The following is a 17,537-nucleotide window of genomic DNA, read 5'->3' on the forward strand; positions in this document are numbered from 1 at the left end:
AAGCCTGCACCAACAATAGTCCCACCCAGGTCCCATCCCCGTAACCTCACATATTTAGCCTCCTAATCCCCCTGACACTAAGGGGCAATTTACCATGGCCAATCAACCTAACCCCGCACATCTGTGGACTGATATAAAGACATGAATCACCCATAGGGATTGGGTAAACACATTGTGGGTTCATTTGATATGGCAGAGACACTTGATCAGATTGTTGTGATCTTATTGACTGTCATGCCTCTAAATCATGGAAGAAATCATAAATTATTTCAATCAAGCCCTTACCTTTATATTCAAAAAGTAAGTCTCACTGAACCAGTTACAGTTCCTGGAAATTTCCAACAGCAGTTACAGGACAAAATGGAATACAATGTGGAAAAGTGTGAGGTTATGTACTTTGGAAGGAGGAATGGAGGCATAGACTATTTTCTAAATGGGAAAATACTTAGGAAATTAGAAACACAAAGGGACTTGGGAGTCCTTGTTCAACATTCTCTTAAGGTTAATGTACAGGTTCAGTCGGCAGTTAGGAAGGCAAATGCAATGTTAGCATTGCATTTGCCTTCGAGAGGGCTAGAATACAAGAGCAGGGATGGACTTCTGAGGCTGCATAAGGCTCTGGTCAGACCCATTTGGAGTATTGTGAGCAGTTTTGGGCCCCATATCTAAGGAAGGATGTGCTGGCCTTGGAAAGGGTCCAGAGGAGGTTCACAAGAATGATCCCTGGAATGAAGAGCCGTATGAGGAACGGTTGAGGATTCTGGGTCTGTACTCGGAGTTTAGAAGGATGAGGGGGGATCTTCTTGAAACGTACAGGATACTGTGAGGCCTGGATAGAGTGGACGTGGAGAGGATGTTTCCAGTAGTAGGAAAAACTAGAACCAGAGGCACAACCTCAGGCTAAAGGGACGATCCTTTAAAACAGAGATGCGGAGCAATTACTTCAGCCAAAGAGTGGTGAATCTGGAACTCTTAGCCGCACAAGGCTGCGGAGACCAGGTCATTGAGTGACTTTAAGACAGAGATAGATAGGTTCCTGATTAATAAGGGGATCAGGGGTTATGGGGAAAAGGCAGGAGAATGGGGATGAGAAAAATATCAGCCATGATTGAATGGCGGAGCAGACCCAATGGGCCAAGTGGCCCAATTCTGCTCCTATGTCTTATAGTCTAAAAGCTGAACCCTTATCCTTATGAAATCTCACACCTCTCATTGCTAGGACAAATTACGATCAACAAAACCAGGGATCAGCACAACTCGTCTCCCCAGCCTTGACTCTAACAAAGGAGGGCCATCAAACTCATTACACCTGCAGAGGTGCGAAAGGTCACCATCTATCTCCTAAGGTGAACAATGGAGTTTGACCAGAGGCACAGACACTGCTCGTTAGCCTGTAAGTGAGGAGGCGATGGCCGAGTGGTATTATCACTAGACTATTAATCCAGAAACTCAGCTAATGTTCTGGGAACCTGAGTTCAAATCCTGCCTTGGCAGGTGGTGGAAATTGAATTCAATAAAAAATATAGCGTTGATGACTATGTGGAGGATAGGATTAGTAAATTTGCGGATGACGCAAAGATTGGACAGGTGGTTAACAGTGAGGTGGAGTGTCTTGGACTACAAGAAAATAAAGACAGAATGGGCGGATAAGTGGCAGATGAAATTTGACCCTAAAAAGTGTGAGGTGATGCACTTCGGAAGGAATAATTTGACAAGGAAGTATTCAATGAAAGGTAGGACACTAGGAAGTTCTGTGAAACAAAGGGACCATGGCATGTTTGTCCACAGATCCCTGAAAGCAGAAGGGCATGTTAGTAGGGTGGTGAAATGGCATATGGGACACTTGCTTTTATCAATCGAAGTATAGATTACAAAAGCAGGGAAGTCATGATGGAGTTCTATAGAACTTTGGTGAGGCCATAACTGGAATATTGTGTACATTCGGTCGCCACATTATCGGAAGGATGTGATTGCACTGGAGGAGATGCAGAGGAGATTCATCTGGATGCTGCCTGGGATGGAACATTTAAGTTATGAAGAGAAGTTGCGTAGGCTTGGCTTGGAGCAGAGAAGACTGAGGTGCGACTTGATTGAGGTGTACAAGATTATGACAGACATGGAGCAGCTGTTCCCCTTAGTTGAAGGGTCAGTCACAAGGGGACATAGGTTCAAGGTGGGGGGCAAGAGGCTTAGGGGAGATGTGAGGAAAAGCCTTTTTACCCAGAGGGTGGTGATGGTCTGGAATGCACTGCCTGGGAGGGTGGTAGAGGTGGGTTGCCTTACATCCTTTAAAAGGTACCTGGATGAGCACTTGGTACATCATAACATTCAGGGCTATGAACCAAGTGCTGGCAGATGGGATTAGGGGGAGTTCAGGTGTTTCTGATGTGTCGGTGTGGACTCGATGGGCTGAAGGGCCTCTTCTGTGCTGTATGATTCTATAAGTTCAATTTTTTTCCAAGCTAATGCACTTACTTGCTTGATCATCTGTGCTTTAATGAGCCATAAATTGGAACTCCTCAGAAACACCTTAATTTGATTAAAGGTACATACCATAGAGGTGCTTAACTCACTAACTGTATTTCCAATGCCATACTCTTTACAATAGACATTGAAAGCCTGTACACAAATAGACAGAGGTATGCTGGCAGTTCAAAATATCTTTAATACATTCCCCAGCCTGGCAGACCAGATGGAGCTATAATCCAGTTACTATACTTAGATTTAATAAAAAATAGGCTTTGAATTCAACAATGCTAATCAGACCAGCTACGTCCTATCTAGACCAACTGCCTGTATCCCTCTATTCCCCAACTGTTCATGTGTCTATCTCGATGAGTCTTAAATGTCGCTAACATGTCTGCCTCAACCACCTCACTTGGCAGTGTATTCCTGGCCTCCATCACCCTCTGTGTAAAAAAACTTCCCCTGCATATCTCTACTGAACATTTCCCCCCTTACCTTGAACTTGTGCCCCCTTATAATTATCATTTCTGCCCTAGGAAAAAGCTTCCAACTGTTCACCTTATCTATGCCCCTCATAATTTTATAAACTTCTTTCAGGTTGCTCCTCAGCCTCTGTCTTTCCAGGGAGAGCAATCCCAGTTAATTCAATCTCTCCTCGGTAAACCTTTTCTGTACACCCTCCAAAGTCTCCATGTCTGGTATGGTGGTGACCAGAATTGGAACCTGTATTCCAAATGTGGCCGAACCATCATTTTATACAACTGTGACACAATTTGCCAACTTTTATACTCGATGCACCAGCCAATGAAGGCAAGCATGCCGTATGCTTTCTTCACCACCTTTTCCACCTGTGCTGCCACTTTTAAGGATCTGTGGACCTGTACTCCCAGATCTCTGTGTGTGTCTATGCTCTTGATGGTCCTGCCATTTATTTTATAGCTCCCAGCTGAATTAGATCTACCAAAATGCATCATTTCGCATTTGTCTGTATTAAATTCCATCTGCCATTTCTCCGCCCAATTTTCCAGCCTATCTATATCCTGCTGTATTCTCTGACAATCTTCATCACTATCCACAACTCCAGCAATCTTAGTATCACCCACATGCCTAGAAAAGACAAGGTGATTGGTACAGACTTGGTGGGCCAAAGGGCCTGTCCCAGTGCCATACTGTTATTTGACACCCTTGACAGTGCAGGTGGAGATGAGCTTTACAGGTGCTGGGTAAAGCAGACATGGCTAAACCCAAAAATCTTACCTGATTAAAAATTGCTTCCTCTTGAAGTGACTGGTGACGGCATCAGCGATACAATCAGAATTAGTGCTGAAACTTCTCCAATCACAGATTCTGTATCTGGAGGAGCAGCAAGTTGCTGGGAGGGAAGCTAAGATTGGAGGAGCTGGAGCAGCCAGCACAGGAAAGACAGAATCTTATTGGAAGAATAGATGTTAAGATTCTGTTGCTCCCACGTATGGGGTGGGGGTGGGGTGGGTGGGGGTGGGGTGGGGGTGGGTGGGGCGACCGTCTCATTGGTAATTTAATTTTCCCAGGTTCTTGGGGGTTTCCGGGGTGAATTCATCCGCTGTTCCTGTGTATTTTGAACCCTAGAGCGAATGGAGAAGCTAAAATATGATCTCCTTTGAGCAGAGAAGATTAAGAGATTTGATAGAGGTGTTCAAAATCAGGGAGGGTTTTCATAGAGTAAATAAAAACCATTTCCACTGGCGCACGGGTCAGTTAACAGCAGAAACAGATTTAAAATAACATTGTGAGCTATGATCCAGAATGTGCTGTCTGAAAGGCTGTGGGAATAGATTCAGTTGTAACTTTCAAAAGGGAATTGGATAAATAATTTGAAAAGGAAAATTTGCAATGCTTTGGGGAAAAAGCTGGGAGGAGCGACTCATTAGGTAGTTCTTTCCAAGAACTGTCACAGACCGATGGACTGAATGGTCCCCTGTGCATTCTATAATTTTATTTTGAAATCGATGTTTCTGAAATAATTTTCATTTTCCTATCTATGTGTGTGAGTCCCTGAATCCAGCTTGTTTTAATCAAACTCTTCACTTTCCATTCATATTGTACAATAGACTGAAGATCCCTTCACCTCTGCATTGTGTCACCGATCATGCAAATAGCTGGAATGGCAATATAAACTTTATTAAACTGTTTCAACCTTACACTTTATGGTTTACTGGATTCAACACTGATTTTCGTTATTTCAGATCAGAACCACTTCTTTGTGTTCAGGCAGCAGCTGTTAGTAATGATATTGCTCTTACTGCTTCTCCACATCCATTGTTTGTTTATTCACCCCATCATTCATTTTGCAACTTAATAACTCCTACTATACATCCTATCTAAAAGACCTCTTTTTGTTCTTTACTTCCTCCTCTCGCACCCCTCACTAATCTCTCCCTCAATGTCAACAAAACGAAGGAGATCGTCATCAACTTCAGGAAGTGTAAAGGAGAACATGCCCCTGTCTACATCAATGGGGACGAAGTAGAAATAGTTGAAAGCTTCACGTTTTTAGGTGTCCAGGTCACCAACAACCTGACCTGGTCCCCCCCCACCCCATGCCAACACTACTTAAGAAAGCACACCAATGCCTTTACTTTCTTAGAAGACTAAGGAAATTTGGCATGTCCGCTGCGATTCTCACTAACTTTTACAGATGCACCATAGAAAGCATTCTTTCTGGTGTATCACAGCTTGGTATGGCTCCTGCTCTGCTCAAGGCTGCAAGAAACTACAAAGGGTTGTGAATGAAGCATAGTCCATCACACAAACCAGCCTCCCATCCAATGACTCTGCCTACACTTCCCGCTGCTTCAGAAAAGCAGCCAGCATAATTAAGGGCCCCACGCACCCCGGACATGCTCTCTTCCACCTTCTTCCATCAGGAAAAAGATACAAAAGTCTGGGGTCACATACCGACCGACTCAAGAACAGTTTCTCCCCTGCTGCTGCCATTAGACTTTTGAATGGACCTACCTTGCATTAAGTTGATCTTTCTCTACACCCTAGCTATGACTGTAACACTACATTCTGCACTCTCTCATTTCCTTCTTTATGAACGGTATGCTTTGTCTGCATAGCGTGCAAGAAACAATACTTTTCACTGTATACTAATACATGTGACAATAATAAATCAAATCAAAAATCATCCCTGGTCCTGAAATCTTAATCCTTTGACCCTCTCCAAAGATGCTGCCTGATTTGTTGAGTGTTTTTATTTCAGATTTCCATCATCTGGAGGTTTTTGCTTTATTAAACTGTTCCTATTCTGTGTATTCACAACTACAAAAACATCCCTGTATCTCCCTCTGTTGGTGAGCTTATCACTCTCTGTATTCAGTCACACCTTTATCAATCTCTCTCTGTTGAGTAGAATATGTTAGCTGCCAATGTAAAACTCCACCTGTAGTTTTCCCAAATACTGAATCTTAAACCAATCTCAGAAACAGAAATAAATCCTTAAAATGCTGGAAAGACTTAGTAGGTCTGGCAGCGTCTGTGGAGAGAGAAACAGAGTTGGACTGGATTTTTACCAGCTCTTTGTGGATGGGCTGGAAGGTGGGAAGGCTGGCAAAATGGCAGGGGAAGGTGTCCGCCCACTGTCAACCATCCACCTGTAGCCTGATGGAACCATTTAAATGGCTGATTCTGAGCCTCTTCCTGCTTCTGTGAGCTTTTTACCTGGATCAGGAAGGCCCCGCCCCCAACATTTCATCGCTCTCTCATTGCCTAGTCCTGCCTTCCTGGCACCCCATCCTCCAAGCCACAAATACCTGTCTTGGCAGGTACATTGACACACCTTCATCCTCCAGGTGCAGCTCCTTTAGACACACTGCTGCTGAATTGCTAGCTGTCTAATTGAGCGGCAACTCTTGGGGCTGCTCCACAATCCTTAGTAGACTCGCCGCCCCAGCCGCAGCCACTGAAGCAAAATGCAGCCTTGGATCTCACCTAAATGGGACAGCACTTCTGCTGCCTCCACACCTTTCACGCGGATGTGTAAGGTCAATGGTAGTCTGTCTGAACGCTTTGAATCACGTGCCAGTTGTTATTACAGATGTCCCAAAAATAACTAGCATTGGATTCTTCTGCCTGAATGGACGCCGGCCTAGTTTACGTTGAATATGTTATCAAATCAGCTTCTCTGTAACTAATGCAGTGCAGAGTTCAGGTCTCTGCTTGCAGAAAATTATATTAAACGATTGGAGGAAGTGCAGAGTATGTTTACAAGGATGTTACAGAATAGCGATCATGTGAGAATAAAAACATCAATCGGACAGGAGTCAGGTTTTTTTTTGCTCCCTAAACCTGCTCCACTATTCAATGATCTGCATCTTCAGAACTGACTTCCAAAAAAGTTATATTGGATTTGGATCTTCTTTCCACAGCTGCTGCCAGATCTGCTAAGGTTTTCCAGCACTTTCTGTTTATCAGTTTGAATATGCTGTCAACAACTGAACACCCATATCACAGCCCTTTGAGAGAAGAAGTTTCCTCTCATCCAAAATGGTTATCCCCTAGCTCTAGACTCCCCAGCGAGGGCACGTCTCAGCATCCAGCCTGTCAATCTTCATCAGAATCACGTATGTTGCAATGAGATCACTCCCCATTCTTTTAAACTCCAGAGTGTGTGCTCATTTTATTCAATCTCTTCATTGGGCAACACTTTAATCTCAGGAATTAATCCAGTGAACTTTTGTTGCACCTCCTCCATGGTGGGTTTTACTTACTCTTGTACTCCAAGCCCCCTTGCGTTCACACCAACATTCCATTGCCTTCCCAATTGCTTGTTGTACCTACAATGTAAATGATTATATTTTTTAAACAATTCCTCTGATTGGGGTATGAAATACCTACTCACCATTTAAACCATATTGTGTTTTTCTATCCTTCCAACCAAGTTAATAGCTTCAGATTTCCCCACATTATATCTACCACCTTCAAATTTCACTCCCTCCACAACTGCAAGACAGTGTCAGACGTCGAGATCATAGAATCACTATAGTACAAAAGAGGCCATTTGGCCCATTGAGTTTGTACTGACCACAATCCCACCCAGACCCTATTCCCATAACCCCACACATTTACCCTGCTAATCCCCCTGACAGTAGGGTCAATTTGGCATGGCCAATCAACCTAACCCGCACATCTTTGGACTGTGGAAGGAAACTGGAGCACCCAGAAGAAACCCACGCAGACACGGGGAGAATGTGCAACTTCCACACAGACAGTGACCCGAGGCCGGAATTGAATCCGGGTCCCTGGCGCTGTGAGGCAGCAGTGCTAACCACTGTGCCGTCATGCCGCCCCAATGGATAAGCTGAGACTTCTGTTTGGCCGAATAACCTCTTACTTAACTGGAGATGCTGGGTAATTTTATGGAAGTGTTGCTTGGTAACTTTAGGACTTTGACAGGTCCCAGCTGCTGCTTTGATTTCGTGGCCCATGCGACACAGGGAGCTTTGTTTTGTCCTGCGATTGTATTCCAACATTCCAGCTAGAGCCTTGGTTTATTTTTAGCCGAGTTTATCAGCAGTGTCACACTGAGGAAAACACTTTTATTGTCAGGGAGAGTGGGAGTCAGATTCTGTTTTCTCAAAAGCAACCGAAGAAACGTAATGGGAAACTACAAATCCAGGCCGAACCAGACCTGCACAGGTAAAATAATCTTTCTGTGACTGGAAAGAATGTTGATGTGAAGATTCAAGCAGCCAGTACGTGGTCTTTGCTCATGTTGGGGTGAAGCAGATTTCAGGCTTTGTGACTAGCGTGTTGGAGCATATGATAGGCTAATCCCCTCTGTAACATTGTATTTATATTTACTGTTTAGCAATCACCTTTTAGCAGTCACCCCCCTCCCAGATTATCAATGCTGAGCTTTCAGCTTCCAGGTTTGATAGTCATTCTGTGTTCAACAGCAGGAGAAGGCCATTCAGCCCCTCAAGCCTGCTCCACCATTCAATAAGGTAATCGCTGATCTGATCTTGGCCTCAACTTCACATTCTTACCCTCCCACCCTCCCCTGTATTATTCAAAAAGCTGCCCATGATATTCAATGACTCAACCTTCATAATTCTCTCGGGTCGAGAATTTCCAAAGATTCACAACATTTATTGTGAGTCCTCCCTGGTGCAAGGGTAAATAAAGGATGTCAAGCATATTCTGCAGGAGGAAGGGTATAAGCCAGGAGTTGTGATACATATAGAGAGGGAAGGTATTGAGGTCTGACAGTCAGATTTTCAGGAGCTGGAAAGCAGTATAAGGCCATCAGAGGATGATACCCAGACCCCCAGGGAGGGTTAGTGAGTGGCTTGAGGCATTGGGACCTTTCTGGAGACACCAGTTCAAAAGGGTCAAGCCCAATATAAAGGGTGTAATAGAGCATTTAGAAAGACATAATATAATCAAGCAGATCCAGCGTGGCTTCATGAAAGGGAAATCATGGCTGATAAATGTATTAGGATTCTTTGATGTGATAATGAGCAGCATAGATAAAGGGGAATAGTAAATGTCATATACTTAGGTTTCCAAAAAAGCATTCAATGAAGTACTGCACAAAAGGCTGCTAAATAAGGTAGAATTCATAGTGGATAGTGGATTGACTAACTGATGAAAGACACAGGGTTGGGATAAGAGGGACATTTTCAGGATGGCAACCTGTAACTAATGCCATAAGGATAGGTGCTGGAGCCACAATTATTTACAATATGTATGAATCTCATTGATGAAGGAAGTGAATGTACTATTGCCAAATTTGCGGATGACACAAAAATTGATGGGAAGACAAGTGGTGAAGATGACACAAAGTCTACAGAGGGATATAGACAGGTTAAGTGAATACTTGGCAGATGGAACGCAATGTAGGAAAATGTGAAGTTATGCATTTTGGTAGGAAGAATAAAAGAGTTTAACAGATCAGTAATGATCTCATTGACTGGCAGTACAGACTCGATGGGCCAAATGGCCTACTTCTGCTCATATGTCTTATGGCTATGGGTTGCAGTTGACCAATGTCCATGGTGGGGAAGTTCACTAGTGTCACTGGGAAGGGTTTAATCTAAATTGGCAAGGGGGTGAGAATCAGCATATTCAAGTGAAAAAGAATAAGGTGCATAAAGGAGTAAGGGTGTTGAATAGTACTAGCAAAGGAAACAGTACAATATTAGACAGGAGCAGACTAAGAAGGCCGACAAAGGATACAGGTTTTATTACATGTATGTGAACACACAAAGTAAGGTGAATAAGGGTGGTGAGCTACAAGCATGGAAAGCCATGTGGGAATATGATGGAGCAGCAATAATGGAAACATGGTGAGGGCTGGGTGCTTAATATTCAAGGATACAACGTTTTCCGGAAATATAGGGCAGATAAAAGGTGAAGTGGAGTTGCAGTACTGATTAGGAAAGACATTGGAATGCTGGAAAGAGGCAATGGCCAGAATTTTACCGCCCCGATTCCGGGGGCGGGCAAGGCTCGAAGAATTACATTCTCCGTTGGTCTCGGGTGAGATTCTAAATTAGATAGTTCCATTGCTAATCGAAACCTTATGATGATTACTGTTACACAAGTGTTGGGAGCATTGGTTCCTTGAGCAGTCCAGGTTTGTGGTACCACAGGTGGCTCTGCTATACAGAAGGGGAGAAAGTAGAGGGGAAGAACAGTAGTGATGGGGGATTCATTACTTAGCGGAGGAGGTGGAATAGTGTACTGTCACTGACCTAGTAATCCAGAGGCCCAAGGTTATGCCCTGGGGATTTGGGCTTGAATCCCACAAAGGCAGATGGTGAAATTTTAATTTAATTAAATAAACTGGAATTAAGAGTCTAATGATGGCCATAAAACCATTGTTGATTATCGTAAAAACCCAACTGGTTTGTGAAAGTCCCTTTAGGGAAGGAAATCTGCCATCCTTACCTGGTCTGACCTACACGTAACTGCAGACCCACAACAATGTGATTGTCTCTGAAATGACCTCTGAAATGGCCTAGGAAGCCACTCAGTTCAAAGGCAAATAGGGATGGGCAATAAATGCTGGCCCAGACAGTGACGCCCACATCTCATGAATGAATTTTTAAAAAAATAGGGGAACAGACAGGCGTTTCTTGGCTGTAGACATGTCTCCAGGATGGTATGTTACCTTCCTGGTGCCAGGTTCAAGGATGTCACAGAGCAGCTGCAGGATATTGTTCTGGGGGAGGGAGCCAGAAGTCATGGTCCATGTTGGTACCAATGATTTAAATAGGAAAGGGGATGAGGAAGGGTTGGGGGTGGGGGGCGGGGGGGGGGGGGGGGGGTGGAATGGTGGCACAGTGGTTAGCATTGCTGCCTCACAGTGCCAGGCACCCAGGTTCAATTCCCGGCTGGGGTCACTGTCTGTGTGGAGTCTGCACGTTCTCCCCATGTCTGCATGGGTTTCCTCCGGGTGCTCCGGTTTCCTCCAACAGTTCAAAAGACGTGCAGATTAGGTGGATTGGCCGTGCTAAATCGCCCCTTCGTGTCCAAAGATGTGTGTAAATTCTCCCGAAGATGTGCTGGAGTGTGGCGACTAGGGAATTTTCACAGTAACTTCATTGCTGTGTTAATGTAAGCCTACTTGTGACACTCATAAGATAAACTTTAAAACTTTTAAGGTCCTGAAAGCAGATTTTCGGGCACTAGGAAGCTGATTGAAAAGCAGGATTTCTGAAGCAGTAACCTCAGGATTACTCCCAGGCCCACATGCAAGCAAGAATAGAAATAGAGGAAAAAGATGGGGGTGTTGTATTATTGAGGTGGGATGATATATTGAATGAAGCATCAAATGAAGCCATATGGCTTGAACTCAAATAGAAAAGAGTACACTGATAGGACTGTACTATAAACCTCCCAATAAAGGAAAGGAGTTAGAAGAGTAATTATGTAGACAGATTTCTGAGTGCAAAAGCAATTAGGCAGTAATCGTTGGGGACTTCAGCTACCTGAATGTCAATTGGGATATGAACAGTGTAACAAGCACAGAGGGCGCACAATTATTGAACTGCATTCCAGAGAACTTTTTTTAACTAGCATGTAACAAGCCCAATGAGAGGAATCGTAAATGTAGAGAATCAGAAGAATTTACACACATCTTTGGACACTCGGGGCAATTTAGCATGGCCAATCCACCTACCTGCACGTCTTTCGGACTGTGGGAAGAAACCGGAGCACCCGGAGGAAACCCACGCAGACACGGGGAGAACATGCAAACTCCACAGAGACAGTGACCCAATCTAGTCTTAGGAAATGAAGCTGGTCAGGTGGGTCAAGTAGCAGTGGGGGAGCATTTTGGTGATAGTGACCATAATACAGTTCAATTTAGCATTATTATGGAAATGGACAAAGATAGAGCAGGAGTAAAAGTTCCAAACTGAAGTAAGATAAACTTTACAAAGCTGAGAGGTGAACTGGCAAAAGTTAACTGGATACAGTTACGAGAAGGAAATTCTGCATACAAACAGTGGGAGGCATTCAAAGGTGAGATTCCACGAGCATAGTGTAGACATGTCCCCATAAAGCAAATGGATGGTACTGCCAAGGCTAGAGCCCCCTAGTTATCCAGAAGCACATGAACCAAGATAAAGCAGGAAAAGAAAGCTTATGACAGTCACCAATGAAAGCCTAGAGGAGCAGAAAAAGTGCGGGGTGAAGTTAAAAATGGAAATTAGGAAAGCAAAGAGAAGATACCAAAACATATTGCTAGGGAAAATCAAAGAAAATCCAAAGATGTTTTAGCCCATTGCAAGCAAGAGAATAACCAAGGAGAGGGTAGGGTCTATCAGAGATGTACATAATAATTTGCGGGATGATTCAGAAGATGTCAGCATGGTTCTCAATGAGTACTTCATCCCCACTGGGAGGGATGCAGACATTCTAGTTGAAAAGAAGTATGAAATGTTAGATACAAAAAGCATAGTGAGAGAAGAGGTACTGGAGGGAGTGGCATTCTTGAAGGTGGATAAGTCACCAGGGCCAGATGTATTGTACCCAAAGCTGTTGAAGGAAGCCAGGGAGGAAATGGCAGATGCTCTGAGGATCATTTTCCAATCCACACTATTTAAGGCAAGGTCCCCATGGTGTCTGGCCACTTTGAGGGATGAACTTCTGAAAGGGCCACATAATATCTGGAATACATCGTATGCATCTTTATTTGAAACCATGTGTGTCAAAAAAGCTTGAGCTGATCGTTCAGGTTGGGTGTCTGTTGTGGGGAATCCAAGTGATCATTCCTCCTAGTCTGCATGGAAGAGTTCTTGAAGAACGTGCTGGTATAGTCCAGATGATGGAATTGGCACATAGTTATATTTGGTGGTCCGGTCTGGCTGCTCAGATTGAAGAAAATGTGGGCCAGTGTCAAGCCTGTGCACAAGTAAGCAGCACATCACTGTTGTCTCCTTTACACCCTTGGGGGATAGCATAAAATGTTATGGCAACTATTGCATATAAATTTTGCTATTCCGTTTGAGGAACATGCTCTTAGTCATAATTAATGCACACTCAAAGTGGCCAGAAGTTGTTGAGATCTCCTACAGCTGAAATAAATACTGAAATACTTGACAAATCTGTGATGGGAGTTTATGTTCAGGCTTCCGAGTAGTTGTCAGGTGTGGGGCACGAAATACATCATGAGTTAAAGAAAGGCGTGTAAGAAAGGCAAGGTTAGTTATCGTAGGGGACTTCAATATGCAGGTGGACTGGGAAAATCAGGTTGGGAGTGGATCTCAAGGAAAGGAATTTGTGGAATGTCTCCGAGATGGCTTTTTGGAGCAGCTTGTGGTGTAGCCCACTCGGGAACAGGCAATTCTGGATTTGGTGATGTGCAATGAGGCAGACTCGGTAAGGGAGCTTAAGCTGAAGGAACCCTTAGGAGGCAATGATCATAATATGATAGAATTCACCCTGCAGTTTGAGAGGAAGAAGCTGGAATCAGATATAATGGGATTGCAGTTCAGTAAAGGCAACTACAGAGGCATGAGGGAGGAGCTGGCCAAAGTCAACTGGGGGAGGAGCCCAGCAGGAAAGATGGTAGAACAAAATGGCAGGAGTTTCTGGGAGTAATTCGGGAGACACAACAAAATGTTATCCCAAGGAAGAAGATACTCGACGGATAGGCCAGAAAAACCATTGGTTGGTTAGTCTGACTTCAGTGATGGAAAAATTATTTAAAACAATTCGGGGAGACAGGCTAAAGTGTAACTTAGAAAGCCACAGATTGATCAGGGATAGTCAACATGGTTTTATTAGGGAAGGTAGTGACTGACTAACTTAATAGAAATTTTTGCGCAATTAACAAGGATTGATGAGAGTACTGCATTGGATATTGTCTATGTGGATTTGAGTAAGGCATTTGACAAGGTCCTACTATGGTAGATTGACCAGAAAAGAGATCCCACGGGATACAGGGAGAAAGTGGCAAATAGAATTCAATCTGGAAAAGTGTGAGATCATACTTTAGGGAGTGCAAACAAAGCAAGGGAATACTCGATAAACTGGAAGATATTCAGAAGAGTGAGGATGTGAGAGACCTTGGAGCTCATATTCACAGGTCCTTGAAGGTGGCAGGAAAGGTGGACAAGGTGGTCAAGAAAGCATATGAGATGCTTACTTTTATTAGGTGAGCTATTGAATACAAAAACTGGGTGTAATGATGGAACTGTATAAGACAGTGGTTAGGCCACAGCTGGAGCTTTGTGTACAGTTCTGGTTACCGCATTACAGGAAGGACATAACTGCTCTTGAGAGAGTTCAGAGGAGATTCACAAGAATGTTGCCAGGGCTTGGAAATTGCAGCTATGAGGAGAGATTGGATAGGTTAGGGTTGTTTTCCTTAGAATAGAGGAAGTTGAAAAGGTGACCTAATTGAGGTTTACAAAATTATGAAGGGCCTAGATAAGGGTAGGCAGGAAAAACTTGTTTCCCCTCACGGAGAGTTCAATTACCAGGAAACTGCTTCCATTTCGAGTCAACACATTTTAGGATAGGTGGGAATATCCTTGAGAGTACACAAGGGAAGTTTACCAGAATGGTTCCAGAGACTTTAGCTTCAAGTTTAAATTGGAGAGAAGCTGGGGTTGTTCTCCTTGAATTGAGGAGAGATTTGACAGATGTATACAAGATTATGGAAGGTTTAGTCAAGGTAAACACAGAAAAGGTGGACTCTTTAACTATTGGTACATGAACAAAAGGTCACAACTTAAAGGTTTGGGGAAAGATGTGAGGACGAACTGTTTTACACAGTGAGTGGGAATAACCTGGGACTCATTATTTATGAGGCTGGTGGGAACAATAATTTCAAAAGGGAATTGGATGTGTACCTGATGATAATTAAACTTACAGAGCTACAGAGATAGAATGGGGGTCTGGGACTGACTCGATTACTCTACAAAAGACTGGCATTCACTTGATAAGCTGAATGGCCTGCTTCTGTGCTGTAATGGCCCTATAACTCTGTGGGTGGGATTTTCCAGCCTCACTCGCCCCGAAACCAGAAAATCCCGCCTGAGGTGAACAGATCTTTCAATGATCTGCCCCTTACCTGCTCTGATTCCCATAGAACATAGAACATTACAGCGCAGTACAGGCCCTTCGGCCCTCGATGTTGCGCCGACCAGTGGTACCAATCTAAAGCCCCTCTAATCTACACTATCCCAATATCATCCATATGTTTATCCAATAACCACTTGAACGCTCTCAACGTTGACGAGTCCACCACTGCTGCAGGCAGGGCATTCCACGCCCTTACTACTCTCTGAGTAAAAAACCTACCTCTAACATCTGTCCTATATCTCTCACCCCTCAATTTAAAGCTATGTCCCCTCGTGCTAGCTATCACCATCCGAGGAAAAAGGCTCTCACTATCCAGCCTATCTAATCCTCTGATCATCTTGTATGCCTCTATTAAGTCACCTCTTAACCTTCTTCTCTCTAACGAAAACAACCTCAAGCCCCTCAGCCTTTCCTCATACGATTTTCCCACCATACCAGGCAACATCCTGGTAAATCTCCTCTGCATCCTTTCCAACACTTCCACATCTTTCCTATAATACAGCGACCAGAACTGTACGCAATACTCCAAATGCGGCCGCACCAGAGTTTTGTACAGTTGCAGCATGACCTCCTGGCTCCGAAACTCAATCCCTCTACCAATAAAAGCTAACACACTGTATGCCTTCTTAACAATCCTATCAACCTGGGTGCCAACTTTCAGGGATCTATGCACATGGACACCCAGATCCCTCTGTTCATCCACACTACCAAGTATCTTACCATTAGCCCAGTACTCTGTATTCCTGTTACTCCTTCCAAACTGAATCACCTCACACATGGTGGGCAGGATGGTAAAATTCGCCCCTATGACTCTAAGAAAAATAAATTCCTCCTCATCTTCAGCTTAAACAGGCATCCCTTTATTTTGAAACTATGCCACCTAGTTCTAGATTCCCCCATAAGGGGAAAATCATCTCAGCATTTACCCTGTTAAGTGCCCTCAGGATTTTATGTTTCAACAAGATTATCTCTTATTCTTCTAAACTCCAAGGAGTAGAGGCCCAACCTTTCCTCATAAGAAAACCCCTTCATCCCAGAAATCAGTCTAGTGAATCTTCTCTAAACTGCCTCCAATCTGAGTAAATCCTTAAATAAGGAGACCAAAGCTATACAGAGGTCTCATCAATATCCTGCTCAGTTGTAGGAAGGATAAAGATTAGAATGGGATTGACTTGTGTTATGGTTCAGGTTAGAAACTCCAAAGTATTTTCTGAAGCCCGCCTGAATCATAAGTTTAGCATTTTGAATTTGGCAAGAATCAGCATGAGATGTTCCACTTCAGGTGTGATTCAAAAGACCCACTAGGGAGCTTTTATCAAACAAAGTTTATTTAAGAATATCGTTAACAGGTACAGAAAGCAAATTAGCAAGAACTTTATCAATTACAAACAAGAAACAAAACAACCACTATAATGTATAACCCTTAATGAATATCTCAAATCTGTCCCAATTAAAACCAAAACCCATAGACAATAGGTTTAACACAGCACAGACTAGGGCTCACTTGATACTGGGATCGAGGCTGTTAGTTGAATTTTGCAGTCCAATGCACTTAAGACTCAGAATAGTTTGAAGACAAGACAGTTTTCCAAAGCACCAGAGAGACTCTGGTCCAGCCTCCAAGGACAATAGATTTTCACCCTTCAGGAAACCAACAGAACTTTCAAAGCAACAGGGAGAGAGGGAAAACACTTTTTTTTAGCTTGCTGTCCCTTCTAAAACTCAACTCAAACCTGCATCTCCAAACTGAAACTGAAAATCAATCCTTGTCACCTGCCCAGTTTTTTTCTCCTCCCCAACACTGACATCACCTAAGGCTGTGAGCATGAATTGAAAAAAACTCTCAAAGGTACACTAACATCACACTTGTTGTACTACGATGAAAGAGCTCGGGAAATAGGGCTAATTGGATAGCTATTTCAAAGAGCCAGCACAGACATAATGGGACGAATAACGTTCTATGCAGTAAGATTCTATGACTACATGCTGGTTGGCGTAGACCGGCCTCATGTAGTTGAGGCTATGAGAGGATAAGGGGTGCTCACAATACCATACCCCAGTGAGAAGCCACCAGCTTCAGAAGGAGAGGGAGGCGAGGAAACTGGTGAGAAAAAGGTATTTTAAGTAAAATGTACCATTTTCCCCAGATGAGTGGAAGAAGAAAGTGAGTGAATCTTACGCTGCGGTGATCGAAAGACTGGAGGATGATTTGTGTATTAAAGACAATGAACTCCTTGAACTCAAGCACGTCTTCAGGTGAGGAGGAAAAGTGATGTTATTTAGAATTTTTTTGGAATTTGTGAGAATCAGATATAACCCCTGGTGCCCTAATTGACCATGAACGTCTGAGGATCGTGGGATTATATTCATTGGAGTTTAGGAGGTTGAGGGGAGATCTGATAGAAACTTACAAGATAATGAACGGCTTAGATAGGATGGACGTAGGGAAGTTGTTTCCATTAACAGGGGAGACTAGGACGCGGGGGCAC

The 17,537-nt window shown here is 43.6% G+C and overlaps 1 protein-coding gene across 1 annotated transcript in view; it reads left to right on the top strand.

The window, feature by feature from the left end:
• Nucleotides 1–8,072: 8,072 nt before the first annotated feature.
• Nucleotides 8,073–17,537, top strand: part of tnni3k (TNNI3 interacting kinase) — a 97,387-nt gene continuing 87,922 nt past the window's right edge. The window contains exons 1-2 of the mRNA XM_078219035.1: nt 8,073–8,145; nt 17,196–17,304. Coding sequence (XP_078075161.1) covers nt 8,106–8,145; nt 17,196–17,304 — 149 coding nt within the window. The 5' untranslated portion in view covers nt 8,073–8,105. The remainder of the gene's footprint in view (nt 8,146–17,195; nt 17,305–17,537) is intronic.

The sequence above is a fragment of the Mustelus asterias genome, chromosome 8, assembly GCF_964213995.1.
Source record: "Mustelus asterias chromosome 8, sMusAst1.hap1.1, whole genome shotgun sequence".
Classification (NCBI taxonomy): domain Eukaryota; kingdom Metazoa; phylum Chordata; class Chondrichthyes; order Carcharhiniformes; family Triakidae; genus Mustelus; species Mustelus asterias.